The 16,479-nt window shown below is 41.2% G+C and overlaps 1 protein-coding gene across 1 annotated transcript; it reads right to left on the bottom strand.

The window, feature by feature from the left end:
* Nucleotides 1-8,117: 8,117 nt before the first annotated feature.
* cacng4a (calcium channel, voltage-dependent, gamma subunit 4a) lies at nucleotides 8,118-15,224 on the bottom strand (the record flags this gene model as incomplete). Its single annotated transcript, XM_080838844.1, has 4 exons — nucleotides 8,118-8,704; nucleotides 9,134-9,274; nucleotides 11,145-11,228; nucleotides 15,008-15,224. 4 exons carry the CDS (start codon nucleotides 15,222-15,224, stop codon nucleotides 8,118-8,120), a joined length of 1,029 nt encoding a protein of 342 aa, XP_080694970.1.
* Nucleotides 15,225-16,479: the final 1,255 nt, after the last annotated feature.

Raw genomic sequence — 16,479 nt, 5'->3', positions numbered from 1 at the left:
GTGTGCGTGTGTGTGCCCAAGTAAAGATGAAAACGTTCTTTCTCTCTCTTTCTCTCTCTCTGTGACTCTCTGAATGGGATACAGCACTTGAGATTGTGGATTCCACACAAGTACTACAAACATGCTTCTCCACACTTGTGTCAATTAAGTTCACAATCAGCATAAATTATTCTGTCAGACGAAGTAAGATGTCAAATTCTAAAGGCATATATAGCAGTTTCTCTCTTTGCCGTTTTTCTTTCCCCTTTTTGGGAGAAACATTTATTTATAAATCCTTACACATATCGGACACAGTTCAGTTTCCTGAGACTGAGCAATAAACTTGCATCTGTAAACTATTTATAAAGAGAATTCTGTGTATAAACAGCAGCTGTCGGGGCCGTAGAACAGCCAATGTCACTTAGCCCCGAGGAGAACACGGAAGACTGAAATGCGACTGATGATCTCACACACGCGCGCACACACACACACACACACACACACACACACACACACACACTCGTACAGCCTGCTAACTTTTTGATTAATTGATATGACAGAGAAATGTAAACACAGCGTTGTGTATGTATTCTCAAATAGAACTTTCATTCAATATTAGCTTATACACTATGCGGTTTTATATAGCTCGGTTTGATAGAAGAGCAAATCATGAAAACTATTGGAATATGATGATGAAAATTTGATGGTGAGTTCATAACAATCCTCTTGAACCAGAAATATCTGAATATTAAATACACCAGCAGATATAAACATTTGTGTGTAAATAATTCACCCACAAAGAACATCCTGTAATCCATCTTGACAAGTGGATTACAGGAAATCAGTCTATTTGCTTTTAACATTCCACCTCCCAGGATGCATTATCTAAGTGTAGGCTTTTAAAAGGTGTATGAACTTGAGCTATGAGCACTATGGTGACTAGAATGGTCTGATTTAGCTTGGAGTATTTTCTCAAAGTATACTCATGTACACACAAAGTATTTCAAATTTGTCAGCTTTGGGATTGGATGGTACAGTTACTTGTTGAGTCCAAATTGATATCACAAAATCTTGATGAAGATGATTTAGCGAGAGATTGTACAGTGCACTTGGCTAGGTGAACATTGTCAAATGTAAGTTCCTACAACTTTCTTAAAACTATCGTATTAATTACATAAGATAGCTTGTGAGCAGTAGCTAATTATAGCCAATCAAAATAATAATTAAAGCAGATATGTATCTATAATGTTTCTGAACATTAATTGCTGTTTGCCATCTTTCCCTGAGTCACTCTGTCTTTTTTGAAGTACCTAGTAAAATATCTTCACACTAAACAGCCTACTTAACTATTTAACCCTTGCATGACCTGGCTGTCAGTGTTAGTTTGTAAATCCTATCTCAGTTTTTGTTTGTGACTATCACCAAAGTAAATGTATTTGTTTACAAACTGCCAACACCTCATAACAGTAACACATCACAGGGTCAAAACAACAACACCATGTCTGGAGTCAGTCTTTACATTTTTTAATTGATCAAAAGATGGTTGACTATAATGGGGACTTGGAGGAAGATATTACACACTTAGGATGGAGCCAAGATGCTTATACTATAATGCTAGTGAAAATGCTAACAGTCAGTGATGGCACAATATGTGAGATCTTAAGTTCCCTTCTAAATCTAAGAAACAAAAATGCAGTCATGTATATATGACCCACCACAATCCCTTATCCCAACATAGTATAGACACTCATATCACCTACCCAACATAGTATAGACACTCACACCACCTAGACGAACACTATGTGTTTGATTCATGTATCAAGTGTCCCGCTGTGAGTTTATTTTAGGAGACGTCTCATACTGGAACATTCCCAGAGTCTGCTGATGAATTTAAACAATGGTGTTTCTTATGCAGACTCTTGAGTAGTTACTCTCACCCAAGCTAAGTCAAAATAGTTTTGACTGCTCAGCAAATTTTCTCACACACACACACACACACACACACACACACACACACACACATATACACCACATATACTATGATATATCATATACACACACACACACCCTGAACATACTATGATATACCAGACACACACACACACACACACCCCACACATACTATGAATGCTTGTTACCAGGGCTGTAGTGGAGGGTAAACGCACGTAAACGCCGTTCATGCACCTCTGGAATTTTGGAAATAGCGTTTACCACCTATTAATAGCGTTTACGCATCTCAAAGTGGTGTTTACGCATCTCAAAGTTCTCTGCGCCTAGTATTCTTCCGTTGTAATAATCCGAAATAAATTTGGTTTCATTTTAAATCACCTTAGACTAAATTTCATATTGTTCAACATATGAACGCTGTATTCTGAATAATTTTTATCTGCACTGTATTATGGTCTGTGTGACCCTCCAATCAGTGCCTTGCGGCTGCGGCAACACCAATAAAGATCCAGGAAGTATGTAAACACATACACGTTGTGGATAAGCCTTTTCGAAATTGATTAATTAGCCATGGATATCAGGCGATTTTTGAAGAGACCATTGAGTGCTTTCGTTCACACAGATGCCCACAAAAGGCCTCAAGATCAAAGTAAGACTGAAAAAGATCAATTCACATTTTTTTTTACGTCACTTTGGTTCGCACAACAACGCATTAAGACAGGGTCACACGCTTTTAATAACGTGCTTTCAAATACGATGATGCAGGTAACAAGGCAGCCTTCCCGGTTCAATCTAAATACAGAAATTCTTTCAGCAATTGAAGATGCATGAGTAATTATCCTCACGCATATCACGCTAATTCATTGAAAATTGTAGACAGATTCTTTGCAAGCCAGTTAGACATAGCTAAGTGAAATGTTTTAGCTTAGCTATAGAATCTTCCATTTTCGCAGTCATGGTCAAATATTAGTGTTGAAGAAGAGCCTACATGAGTGTTCAATCCAACACAGTATATGAAGTCCTGGCTGGTGAAGCACAGGAGAGGCATGAAACCCAGAACACGCCCATGCAAGGCAGGTTTCTCCAATGGTTAAAGAACAGGGGAAGTGTTTAATTGCAGCATGGTTTCTTTTTATATTATACTTTTCAGCTGTAACACCCTGGGCCTGTTTCCAGAGGCCTTCATTTTTTTATTTAGGTCCTATATAGAGGTTCTTTCTTTTGTCTCCCCCCCCCACCCCCTTCGTTTTTGTGAGGCCTACACCTACTTTTCTTAACTGTTTTCTTGACATTTTATCACCTACAAACTCCAAACCCATCTATTCACTGTCATTGATTTAATATGACTTTAACTGACAACATAATGGAATAAAGCCAGGTCAGCCTAACAGAGTTGCAACGCTTTGTGTTGCATTGCTTCACGCCGTGTTTCATCGGGTCGAGGACTGTCTGATCTCAAAATTCATAGTTTACCCACCTCTAATTTTACCACTACAGCACTGCTTGTTACCCTATCCATCATTTGAACCTCTTTAGGTCATGAAGTATTGACAGATGGCTTTGAGGTTCCCTTTGCCATTTTGTAACAATCTTATCACAATCATCATGCCACTGTTGGTGAAACATAGAATGAACAGTACATTTACATGAAAATCACAGTTTAAAATTTGAAGTTTTTCCTGCTAATGTTTACAACCAGGGCATCATCAAAAATGACCAGATGTGTATTACCATTCACGTAAGGTGAAAAACACTACATTTAGCAGTTTGTACAAGAAAAATGAAGTTAGCCTAATTATTGAATGCCAAGGAACATCAAGCTGAGGCTTAATGTTGCTAACTGCTTTGCCCAGTAATGTTGGCTCTCTCCGAATACAGTATGTTCTTTCCACCAGTGTTGCAGCACTTTTAGCATATGTACTACCTGCCTTTCTTTTTATGCTAGCTAAGCTAAGCCATAAATCAGTTCAGTTTATTTGTGTTTGCATTTTGTCCCTTTGTCTCCTCAATAACTTGTTTTAAACATTGTGCATCTGTGCCCAGTTTATGACAAAGGGGGTAAATAGACTGCCCTTTGTGATTTATGGCCAGCACTCAACTCCTGGTGGCAAAAGGCAGCCATGCTAAGTGCCAAAGTAGTTTAGGGTTCGGTATGTGGCCCATAAAGAAAGGAACAGCTGGGATCAAAGCAGGAACCCTCCTGTTCCCAGGGGACTGCTGATATCTAAGCCAGTCCGACATTCGGCAACACTTTTGGACCAGTCATTCAGAGTTAAAGACTCATGGTCAGGACTCAGTGGCTAGTTGTTGGTTGATGATTGACAAAGTACTCACTCTGTATTCATGAAGTACCTGATGATGTAAGTGATTGTTAGCATCTGCAACAGCAACCACTGACTGTAATGGTGTCGCTGTGTCACAGATGTCAACTCAATCTTTAAAGAATTTAAAGTAGCAATAGGTTAATCCTGTAATCTCATTACATATGTGGATTATCACAGCAACTGACTTCATCTCTAATGCCTGGAACTGGAAAGTGAAATATGTTTTCTGCTGCTCAAGATAAGTCAATTAAATTCCTCACGTATTAGTCACACCTGAGTTTAGAGATTTTCTGAACATGAATGTCAGCAGTCTGTGTTTATGAAATTGCGATAACCCATACACTCAATACCTTTTCCACCTCTAACCCTATTTATAATCAGAAAAAAACCCAATTCCTTCCAATTCCAACCTTTTCGTTTCTGTTTGTATTTCGTTGCTGCTTGGCTCTTCCTCCGCACTTCATTTAATCGTCTCTCTCTCTCTGCTCTTCGGCGCTTGAGGAGGGCGGAACTGAAGAGTGGTTTCTTGTCTGTCTATTCTCCATGTGTTCACCTCATTTGAACTTGAAGAGTGGTTTCATGGCTCTCTCCATGTGTTCTCCTCAGTTGGTTATTTGATTGTGTTTTGCCTCACTTTGTAAGACACTTTGTATAAAACTTCAATTTGTGAACTAATTGGAGACTTGTCAGTTTTCACTATGTTCTGAAAAGGTAAGATATAACACATGTTTTCTGGTTATGAGTTGGTGCTATGGTTGCACATCTATTGTAATGACTTTCAGTCAAGAAGGCAGAGTGTAGGTGGTCCCTGGTATACCCTCATTATAGACACACTTCCAAAGCGGCGATACAATTTGTGAATCTTAGCATTAACAAACCAACTCTGAGTTGAATTTTCAGGGCATTACTGTCTGTTCTCTGCCTATTAGAGCCCTGCATTTTAAAGAAACTCATCGATGGAGAACTATAATAATTCCTAACCATTCGGGCTGGTAAAAAAAAAAGAAGGAAAACCTGAACACATACAGATACAGCGTCGCGTTTCAAAACACAGAACCAAGACTGCTCTTCAGGAAAAGGGACTGCAGGACCGACAGGCACCTCATTTATTTTACGTGAATGTCAAACTGGAACAGCTGACGACAGACGTGAAGCCACGTCAACCAAAAACATGACAGACAGCAGAGAAATCATCTGAGGCTGATACGGATCGTTACAAGCCTGTTAGTGAGTTATATTCAGATTAGCATAGATGCCATCACACACAGCTCCAGGTGCATATAAAGTACAGCACATCACTCTGACAGGGTCCGGAGTACATGTTAGAATTCTGGTTTTATTTACATGAAGTATATCTGAATGAAACAACAGCTCTTTTTTAAGTAACAAATCATGATACATGTTGACATTTTATCTTTTTTTTTGCTTCAAAATCCTTTTTTAGAACCTTTATACTGTTTTGAAAATAAATGATTCAGAATGTCATGTGAAATCCACTATATAGATTATGTACAAGAAAAAAAGATTGGGGTCTTGGTGAATATCACGACAATTAATTTTACAAATACAAACTGTCTGACAGTCTGAGGCAAATTATAGATTTATTTTGTGGCTGTCATAACTGTAATCAGTAATGAAAAAGGAAGCATAATTCTCACCATATCATGCCAATGCTTCACTTAAAAAAGAGAGACCATGCAAAATGATAACCATGAATGATGAAATCTATTGCATGTAAGCGCTCATTTCTGGCTCCACTGCCCTGTTTCACAAGAAAAGACTTTTCAAATAATAATGACCTTACAAAAAGGGTGTGAGCTCAGACAGCATGCTCTGCTTGTGTTGTGATTTGCAAACACACAGATAAAAAAGGAATGTCTCCAACCATCATGTTGACATGGAGACAACAGACTTCCAATTTCCTTAAGTGCACTGCAGACAAACACAAAACTAAAATGCAGCACTAAATCCAGATCACAGTGTATGTTCAATTATACCCAACCGGTTTTAAATTGTCCCAACCTCTTTGAAAAATAACATAAAACAGACAAAGTACAAAATAAATCAATGTTTTATAGAACTCATACACAGTTCATACTGATATTCTAACACCTCTCAGTGTCAACTGCAATCTATAAAAAAATCCATGATTTACCATGCCCAAATCCAATGACTGACTTACATCTGGTTAAATGAAGGGATGAGCAGAAACAGAGGGCAGAACATGTTGGTGAAGAGCTACACAGCAGGACTAAAGAGACGCATCTTAACTCGGCAGGTGCTCCGGTTGCAGGAAGAAATGATTTAGGTCAGCGTTTCCTGCCAAAAAGAGGCCATTACTCCAAAGAAAGGGCTCAGTCCACATGACAGATCATGACTCATTCATGCCCTTTAAAGAGCTAAAATACACGCAGACACACACATAGACACACACACACACACATAGACACACACACATACACATACACATAAAAGCACACACGCTGAGGCTCTTGTTCTTGTTTACATTAAAGAGAGATGTGGAGTAGTCAGGATCCATTGGGAGGATACCCATTATGAAATCACATGAATGTAACACAGCAGGCCAACAGAGGATGCCTCTCAGTTCCAGCCAAGGCATCATTGTCCCAGCATTTTGGAGTGTGGGTGGGGCCCAATCTTGTCACTGAAGTGTGTGAATGTTGATCCTTTTAGCATCCCACGGAACTCCTCATGTTTGCCCTGTCCTGTGAGAGTAAGCATGGCGGGTGTAAGGAGCAAGCTGTCTCGTTTCGTTAGAGAGAGGACACCACTGGCGTTGAGTGTGGCGATCGAGACCAGGGTTCAGAGTGGGGAACCAGTTTCACCCTTGAACCAGTTTCAAACCGGAGGTACTTCTGAATGTCTAAGCTGTGTGACGTCAAAGTGACGGATGCAAGAAAAAGAAAGGGGACAGTTGCTGTTTACAATAGCTGGGATGGAGAGATTGAGAAAAGAAAGAAAGATTACAACAGTAATTCACTTCCTTTCATACTTTTTGTGGATTCGATTATCGGGTGAAAGAAACACAGTAGACACACAGCACGTGGGGTCCTTCACAACACATAGATGTATATAGACCTTAAGATCAAAATGGTTCCCTTTTTTAGCCAAGCAGTTTTCATCAACATCCCTGAGCAAATAAAGATCATTTTATATCTTCAGTGTTTGGAAAGTTCCATGCACAGAGTATAGAATCACAGTATCATTTACTAGCTCCAACCAATACAACTTTATAGCTTTAAGAAGGGTTGTAAACACCTATAAGGATATATACGGCAGTGGTTCAAAGCAAGTTGTACAAATGGCTATGTTCAGTCAGTAACAAAATCCCAGATGGCTACATGGATAAGTCCAATGCAACTATAAGGGGGGATGGGGTTATCCTGGAATTCTGATACAACAAGTATGTTAGCACCGGTTTCGTTGCAATGTTAGTACAGGCGCTAAAACGTTCTTGAAAACACAAAGACAACGCTGTCCCGCACTACGAAACACAATAATATCTTTAGCTAAACTTGCCGAAAACACTTGGTTTCACTGTTCAATCTTCAGATGCATAACAAAACAAAATATTGCTACTTCTGCGACTTCTATAGAGCAAACCATTCCACCCGCATGGTACCTGTCTGATGCTACCAATGTATTAATCTTTTGGCGACATTTCTGTCTGCCTGATATGATCAATATTCTGTCTATTGTGTTTTGTGCTTTTTTAATTTATCCACACCCCTTGACAGTACAACCCCCAAAGATGTCATTATCCAGTACAGCAGGGACCGTCTCTTTGAGGAGGGATCTTAAAGGGGCCATCTCTTTGAGAAGTCACCTTTAAGGCCGTCGTCCCTCTCAAACAGGGGTTGTCCGGCGGTTGAGGGTGTCCTTGAGCATGTCTTTGGGGAAGCAGTTGTGCACCTGCAGGAAGCTGGGAGGGTCCCTCTGTGGGCTGTAGGGCCCCGTGGCCCCCGTGGCCCCCTGCATCAGGCGCTCCCTGCCCAGCGTGTACATAGAGATGTCGGCCAGCGGGAGCGCCGAGGAGGCAGAGGCAGCGCCGCCGGCGGCCATCTTGAGGCCCACGGGTGAGGCGTCGCGAGAAGGTTCCGTCGAGTGAGAGCTGGAGCGCGAACGTCGTCGTCGGTAGCGGTAGCTTGGGATGCGCGTGTACGGCGAGGACGACGAGCAGGACGGCCGGGCAGAGGAGGACGTCGGGCCCTTGTGGCGGTCGCGGCGCGCCCTCATGTGAGCCTCCTTGTTCTTGTCGATGTACATGTTGACGGCGATCACGCCGATGGCCTCGGCCACGATGAAAGAGAGCGCCCCAGAGTAGAAGGACCAGCCGTAGCCGTAGTAGTTCTTCTTGTCCTCGTCCTTCTTGTCGCTAGGGTCACCGACGTTACTGGAGATGTAAACAATGATGCCGATGATGTTGCTCAGACCTGTAGGGAGAGGAAAAGTCAAAATGTTGTTCCCTTATGGAAAGCCCCCATAGTTCCAATTCCATTCAGTGCCATGATAGGTTACTTTACTGAAGAAGGCTCTTGAATTACTGAACTGCTTTAGGCTGTGAACTTTAAACGATGACTTACCCTGCCCCTGTGTGCTGTGTTTATATCAGTGTGTGTGTTTGTGTGTGTGTGTGTGTGTGTATGTGTGTGTGTGTGTGTGTGTGTGTGTGTGTGTGTGTGTGTGTTTGTATGTGTGTGTTTGTATGTGTGTATGTGTGTTTATATGTGTGTGTGTGTGTGTGTGTGTGTGTGTGTGTGTGTGTGTGTGTGTGTGTGTGTGTGTATGTGTGTGTGTATAAACAAGAGATGTACTTATTTTTAAAAGGCCATGGATGCGTCACGGGTTCCCACGTGTCTTACCTGCTGCCACAAACAGGATCCCTGCGCTGAGCAGGATGTTGTTCTTGCCACTGTAGATGCGCCCGATCCCCGCACACAGACCACCCAGCAGCAGCAAGATGGCGCTCAGGATCGGGAACAGACTGGAGGCTCGGACCACACCTACAACATGGGGAGAGAGACGGAACCGACAACCGATAGACGTGTCATTATTTCAACCACCTTCTTGGCATATGAATAATCCACTCAACCTCCATTCAGGCTTTCTGATAACACTGCCTTACATTAGACTGAAGAGTGGGACAGCATGTTAGGACCCTTACTTTATGCTTTTGAACTTTTCAGTACATTGCTCCTCCCCACATAGTGCTCAGTGATGTCATCTAACTGTCCATACTGACTCTGTGTAGCTGTGATCTCATAGTTTAATGGCTGCCATAAATTCTCCAACACGTTTACTGGTAATGAAATATGGCTACAGTAGCAGCTGAGACACTCTGAAAACTTCATTCTGAGTGGAACTAATGTTGTCCTGGTTCAAATATCACTGTATTTACTCATTTTTGTCATGAGATAACTGACAAAATACTCTTTATGAAATTAAATATTTGTCTTGTAAAAACAACATTGTGGATTATACTACATTATACTGCACTCTGTATGGCATCATTATGGTCAGCCAAAGGGGGCACATGGAACTCCTCTGCTGGTCACCCTTCACTGGCTCCCTGTAGCTGCTATAATTACATTCAAATCCCTCACTTTTGGCTATAGGACAGCCACTGGATTGGCACCAGCCTATTTAAATGGCATGATTCAGTTCTATTCTCCCTCTGATGAGCGTCTGTGGTCTTTTCCTTCTCTCAGCAGCAAGAGTTACAATGATAAGGAAGAATATTGTTTCATGAATTTAAATTCATTATGATTGTAACTTAATTTTCCCATTGTTTCAACTGTTTTTTATCCCATGTTTCTGTAAGTTGCTTTGATACCCCTAAATACCCTTACTATAACTATGATTTTAATTGATAAGTCAGCTTGGTGTAAAATGGAGCACATTTTTGCCTCAAGCTGTTCAAATGGGGCTGATTTGAAAAGCTAATTGTGTGAGTGACTGAAATAGGAAGAGAGAAAAAACAAGACTTTACATTCTCAAATGTCATGATGTGGCTTTAATAACAATGTCAAATAGTTCTTTAATTAAATGCAAGTACTGTTCAGTGTTTTTTTTCCCAGTTAATCTTGAGGCCAGTTCATTCACAGGAGAAGCTGGAAAAAGATGAAATTCTCAGAGAAAATAATCTCGAAATTCAGCTTGAGTCCTTGTACTTAGATTACACATTACTGTTAACAAGGTAAACAAACTATATGCCTTCATACTTAAAAGAAAGCTCGGCCACCAAACATTAATTGCTTAATCACTATGTTAATGTTTTTTTCCTCTTTTCCTATAGGGAAGAAGCAGTAAGTCTTAACTGTGGACAGATAAGGATTGCTGTTGTTTTTCTTAAAGTCAGCTTCCAATTCAGCTTGCAGATAAGCACTCAGAAATGCTGTTCTCAGCATTGGTTGTCAGAACTCAAGAATGTCATACATGTAATGCACTGTGAGTGGTTCAATGCTGATGCTTCTCAACATTCATTCAAATGATGGATTTGGTCAACTTCACAGAATTTGTGTGGGCCTTCTACATGAGGGAACATGAACTAAAAACATCATATAATACAAATGGAGGACGCTTAAATGAGAAATGAGAGAGACATTCAAAATTAGAATAATTTATTGAAGCCAAGTGGCATTCTTCTGATGCCCTTAAGGATTTTGGCTACTGTGCTGTCGGCCTCCCATTCTGCCGGATGCAGACGATCAATATTTTTCATTTATGCACTCAACCATGAACTCATGTTTTTCAGGCCTGATTTAATAATGACATAACTGTGCCAATGATTATGACGATGGGTGTGTTGGAGAAACCCTATGTGTGTGCTCTTATGTGTAACTGGTGAAACAGCAGTGAATCCATGGCACTCACGTAAAATGTACTCCGAGTTGTCCGTGTCGTAGTCATTCTCATCTGGGAAACTGTTGATCCGAAAACAGCTTCCTTTGTACATACCTACAGGAAAAGAAGTTCAATAAGTCACGGAACACTGTCTCGTGGTTACAGTAGACTTACAGTATATATGGGTCAGACACACAAACCTCACCAAATAACAAGTGTGACGTAAAATGAACACTGAACACTGTTGAAGGGCACTTAAGCAATCAGCAGGGGCTCCATCTTGGCTCAGTTATTTAACCCCAGAGTGGCTCTATGTGCCCTCCTCAGAGAAAAACAATCCACAAGGATATCCCATGTTACATTGCAGGATCGATGACCTTTAACAATGACATGAGTAATTGGTCACTGAGCATTTGTGTGAAATTAAGTACTCTCATTAGATAGGGGGTGTTTTCATGCTCGCGGCATGTGCCTCTAACTGCAACTACAGTAGCAATGACTGCAACAAAGCCGACCATCCCAGACCACATGCACAGACAACTGGGATGTTATAGAGCACTTCTGAGCCTGTATCTGTATTTCAGCACATCCCATATGCATAGCTAGAATACATAAATACATAACCATTTGCATGACAAATGCTGGTTTGATTGTAACTACAGACAGATTTGCGTGTGCAATTTCACACATACACAAGATCAAAAATAGACAGGGTGACATGTTTTGTGAAATCTGTGTTTGATTAGATAAGTATACTGGAACAACTGAATAATCAACAAAGTTTCCTCTTTATTTAATCTAACATAATAAGAACATCTCTCTCTCTCTCTCTCTCTCTCTCTCTCTCTCTGTCCTGTTGTCTCCTGTGGTATAAGGAGAAATAAGTCATACAATAGTGATTTGTGGAGAGCAGTCTCAGACTCTGTGGGCATGAAACAAGGACTAAAAAAGATTCAACTCCACCACCCGACTTTTTTTGTTTCTTTAATATCCTTGACTGACACTATCTCATGCGAATCATTTATTAAATGTGCCCTAACCACCTGCTTATATCCTCATATCCAAACCACAGTTAAGACCGCAGATCTGCTGAAGGCAGGAACAGAAAGGGCTCAACTCATACACATTTCAATAAGCAAGACAGCCACTGAATTATTAAAAAAGGTTTAATAACCTGAAACGTGATTTTTGATAAAGCAGGCTTTTTCATAATAGTAATTCAGGCAAAAGATGTACTAACGGACAAACGTCTGCAAGTGTGCTCTGTCCATCTTGCTGCGGGTAAAAACAACAGGTATTGTGCCTTTCACCCCCAACTGACTTGTGAAGAGGATGTCTATCTATCATGCCATATGTTATGATGATGGTCATAGTTTCATAGTAAAACCCTGCAATCTGAGCCTCTGGTGAATCAGCACATCTTTTCCTTGGCAACCGCAAGCCAAATCAACCAATCTCATGTCCAACCACCAACCATCTTCTGAACTGAACTTTGACCCCCGGCCCTGGTTGACTCCACCGGCGAAACCGCTTACAGACTCTGGTGATAGTGGAATCATCAGACTTATAGCTAAGCAATATGCAGTAGTCATAGTAAGCATCCGAAAGAGCCACCATTGACAGTGACACTAGCTCTTCATTAATAACATTACTTTTTCTCATGACTGGTCTTTGTCATCTCGTTTCCATCTGATTGATGTATTCAAATGTAGATGATACAGAACCCCCTCCACACCTAACCCACGGCCCTGAGCAGAGCTAATGAGCATCAGACTGAAAACAGTCGTGCTGCTTTGTTAGCGTCCATGAGTGCTCATTGAACATGTCTAGCCCTTAGTGCTCTGATGCACTGTGCAGCATCCATACAAGCCCTCATCTGTCAATCAGTGCAGCTAGCTGAGAGGGTGGGTGGGCTGGGTGAGAGCATTGGAGGAGGAAGTCTGGCCCACTGGAGCAACAATACCAACTGAGACAAAGACATAGGATGGACCATGTGCTACTTGGTCTATTTAAAAAAATATCAAAGAGGGTGCTAGTATACTAAATTGATCAAATACAAATATGTATGATACTTAACTATAATAACTTGACCATTGACTAGAAGAGTGTATCATAACATGTATCAATTAACTTTTATTCAATGTGTTATAGTTGCTTGAAAATGATATGTCTCGCTGTCTTGCAATCTCTTTATTTAGTTTCCTGGCATGCCCCCGGGGTGCGGCGGATGGAGGCTTCACTGGCTGAATGTTTCAAAGACACAGCCCTGTCTGTGGGGAGGAGGGGAGGCGGCGGTGGCTGCCAAGTCGCTATTCAAAGCCCCGCCGCGCCAAGATCAAGCCAGGTGCGATGTACTCACGCACGTGCTGGGGTGTCTCCATCCTTTCCTGTGCTGTCTGCCATATAGTTATAATGTTGTGATCACGGTTGGTAGAGTTTGATCACGGTAGTTATGATTTGTTATAATTAGTTATTTTAAATTAAGGCGGGGGCTTTAAGAAGTGTTGTTATGCCCACAAAGATCAAATACAAAAATAACAGTTTGGATGAATATCTTTCATCAAAAACAAAAAGGGATCTTTTATCAAAAACTGATCTTTTAGCTTCCTTACAGTGTTGTCACCTTATGTTTCTCTTGGCTCAGTCCCATCAGACGGAGGTTGAAGGTCACGCACTCACATCATGAATCTAAATGGCAGGTCAAAACCATGCCTACTGTTGCTATGGCACCATGTGACTCCACAGGAATAAAGTATTATACTAATCTGCCAACCTCACGGTCCTTAACCTCACTTACATACACCAGCTCTGTTACATCGGAACAACTATAATTTCAGAGAAATAAGAGATTTTAAGGCTTTTTTTTTTACAATTGTTTCACTGGTTGGATGAGAGTAAACATTCAGTGTTTCTTTGTTGAACAAGCTGTGCAGAACAAATAGGAGTCGTTTATCATAACCCACAGTTAGTTCAAAGAAAATCTAAATCTAATTTCTTTCTGAACATGTTCACTTCTGCACACAGACCGTCTAATCTTAATTATGAACTCGTAACTATGACTTATTCTCAGAATTGGTGTAGTTGCAATCATCCCAGTACCCCATATTTACATAGATCACAAGGTTACATTGCCTTATAGGGGCAGGTTATGTTTCCTAACCTCATTGACAGACCCAGCCCTTACAACCCCTTCTATGACTGAAATAATGAGCAAAGTGCTTTTTCAAGCATGACTTCACAAATATTCACATTTATATATTTGAAAAGCAAAACACAGAATTGTCCTTTTATGATCTTCATCCATGTTGCCATGGCAATGTTAGATACAGTTGCCAGGCAACAGCATCAACTATCTAGTGGCGCATTTGCGCATCCAGGGTGCCTCTCCCTGGTCACACACGTCAGAACTTAAGCGGCAGAAGAGATGTAAAAACAAATAGACTGACAAAAAAAAATCATAGTTACAAAACAAGTTATTCCATCTTTTATAGCCTTCATTTATACACACAACTACAAACAGGTAACCCACAAATTACTTTATACAGCTTTTATGCCAGATTTAAACAGTTAAAATGTCCTTCGGATACATTTGTAACTTAATTATTATTTAACATACGTTTGGAAAAGACTTGTGCGATATAATGCCGTTTCTTTCCACTGTGATCCGAATAGGTTTTTTTCTGGTTCTCTGATCTCCCAGCGCTGTGGCATAGAGGAGAAACATCATCGCCTCTACTTATTTCGAGTTATGTAGAGAACTATCAGGTAAAATATCTCTATTCAAAGTCACTGCTGAAAGGAGTATAGTTTTGCGGCTTATACAATATAAATCGCTTTTTTGTTCCCAAACAAAAGTTTGATAACTGAAATGTGGAGAAAGCAAACAGTTTTACCTTCAATACAACATATTCTCCAGAGACCAGAGTGCGTGAGGTCGCCCTTTGTTTTCCTAATTTGAGTTTCGTCCGCGGAGATGTTCGTGGCGTTACAGATATACGCACGGGAGTACAGCCAGTAGTCCGTGCCAATGGCAACTGTCATCAAACTAAAGGCAACGAACGCTCCAAAGGTGGTCAGCAGCAGTTGAATCCCACGGTCACATCGCGCCATGTCGCTTCATACTAATCCCAGTCAGCTTACTCAATGATAATAATAAAACGCGTCATCAGACAATTCCAGTTGAATTCACCCTTTCACTCAGAACTTTACTTTCATCCCTGTATCTTTCAGTTTTCGGCATTTTTCAGACTCGGGGCTTTCCGGGCGCGCCTTGCTGATCAACTTCAGGAGCACTTTTTTCTTAGTTCAATAAACAACACAGATACCTTGTCTGTGTAAATTCAGCCAACCCTTTCATTATTCATAATGTTCTCCTGCTACAGCCTTAAAAAAACATAAATCATATGATCCCCTTTTTTTAAATGCCACGATTCCTCTGAAGAACGAATTGCACTCTCAAACTCAAATGAATTGATTCACATAACGATGCAACGTCTCTTTCTCTAACCACACCTTCTGATCTAGGAGCCAATCAGAGTCTTTATTGGTCATCACTGTATCGTTGAAGCAATATGAACAGTTACAGCATATGAACATACAAACAACTCGATATATGATTCCACTATCACCAATAATGACGCCTTAAAAAAAGTTACAGAGATACTGATTACTGCTTCAAACTGCTTATTTTGATACATGGTTTCTGCCCATTCCGCTGCAAACCATATAGAGTGGAGTAGGTGATTCAGTCTAAGGGACACCACACTCTACTTTTCTTCAAACAGTAACTATAGTGGCTGTGGTGCTGGTCTAGGCAGGGCGACTGGAAGAAGCTCAGTGCCTGCTTGGCTTGTAGATGCAGCAGTGTGACTGGGCTCTCTCCCTGCCGCGCGCCTTTCTTCCACGGAGAGACAGAGCCCGCTGTGTTTGGCCCCGGCGCAGGATCCCATCCCTTTCACAGTGGCCCCCTGTCTCCCAGCCCCAGTGAATCACTTCCTCGGCTTCTGTGAGACCACTTTAAGGCGGGTTGGGCGAGGGTGGAGGGGTGAAGGGGTGGAGGGTGGTTAGTGCGGAGTGGGCCGGAAGCCTCTTTTTTAAGGGTCTCATCTGTGGTTCCTCTGGATTTAGGGGTGGGGGGGGTGCATTAGATTGGAAGGTGACCTCGGAATCTGATTGATGTTTGGTTTTTCATACATATGCTTGGATTGTCATTTGTCAAATGGCGAATGTGTAAACAATTAGTTAGGAGTGGGAAGTGTGTGTGTGTGCGTGTGTGTGTGTGTGTGTGAGAGAGAGAGAGAGAGAAAGAGAGAGAGAGGGAGAGAGGGAGAGAAAGAGAAAGCGTATGTGTGTGTGGTTATTGACT

The sequence above is a fragment of the Sprattus sprattus genome (assembly GCF_963457725.1).
Source record: "Sprattus sprattus genome assembly, chromosome: 1".
NCBI classification, from domain to species: Eukaryota; Metazoa; Chordata; class Actinopteri; order Clupeiformes; family Clupeidae; genus Sprattus; species Sprattus sprattus.
The sequence above is the reverse complement of the archived record's forward strand: the minus strand, read 5'-3'. Positions and strand labels throughout refer to the sequence as shown.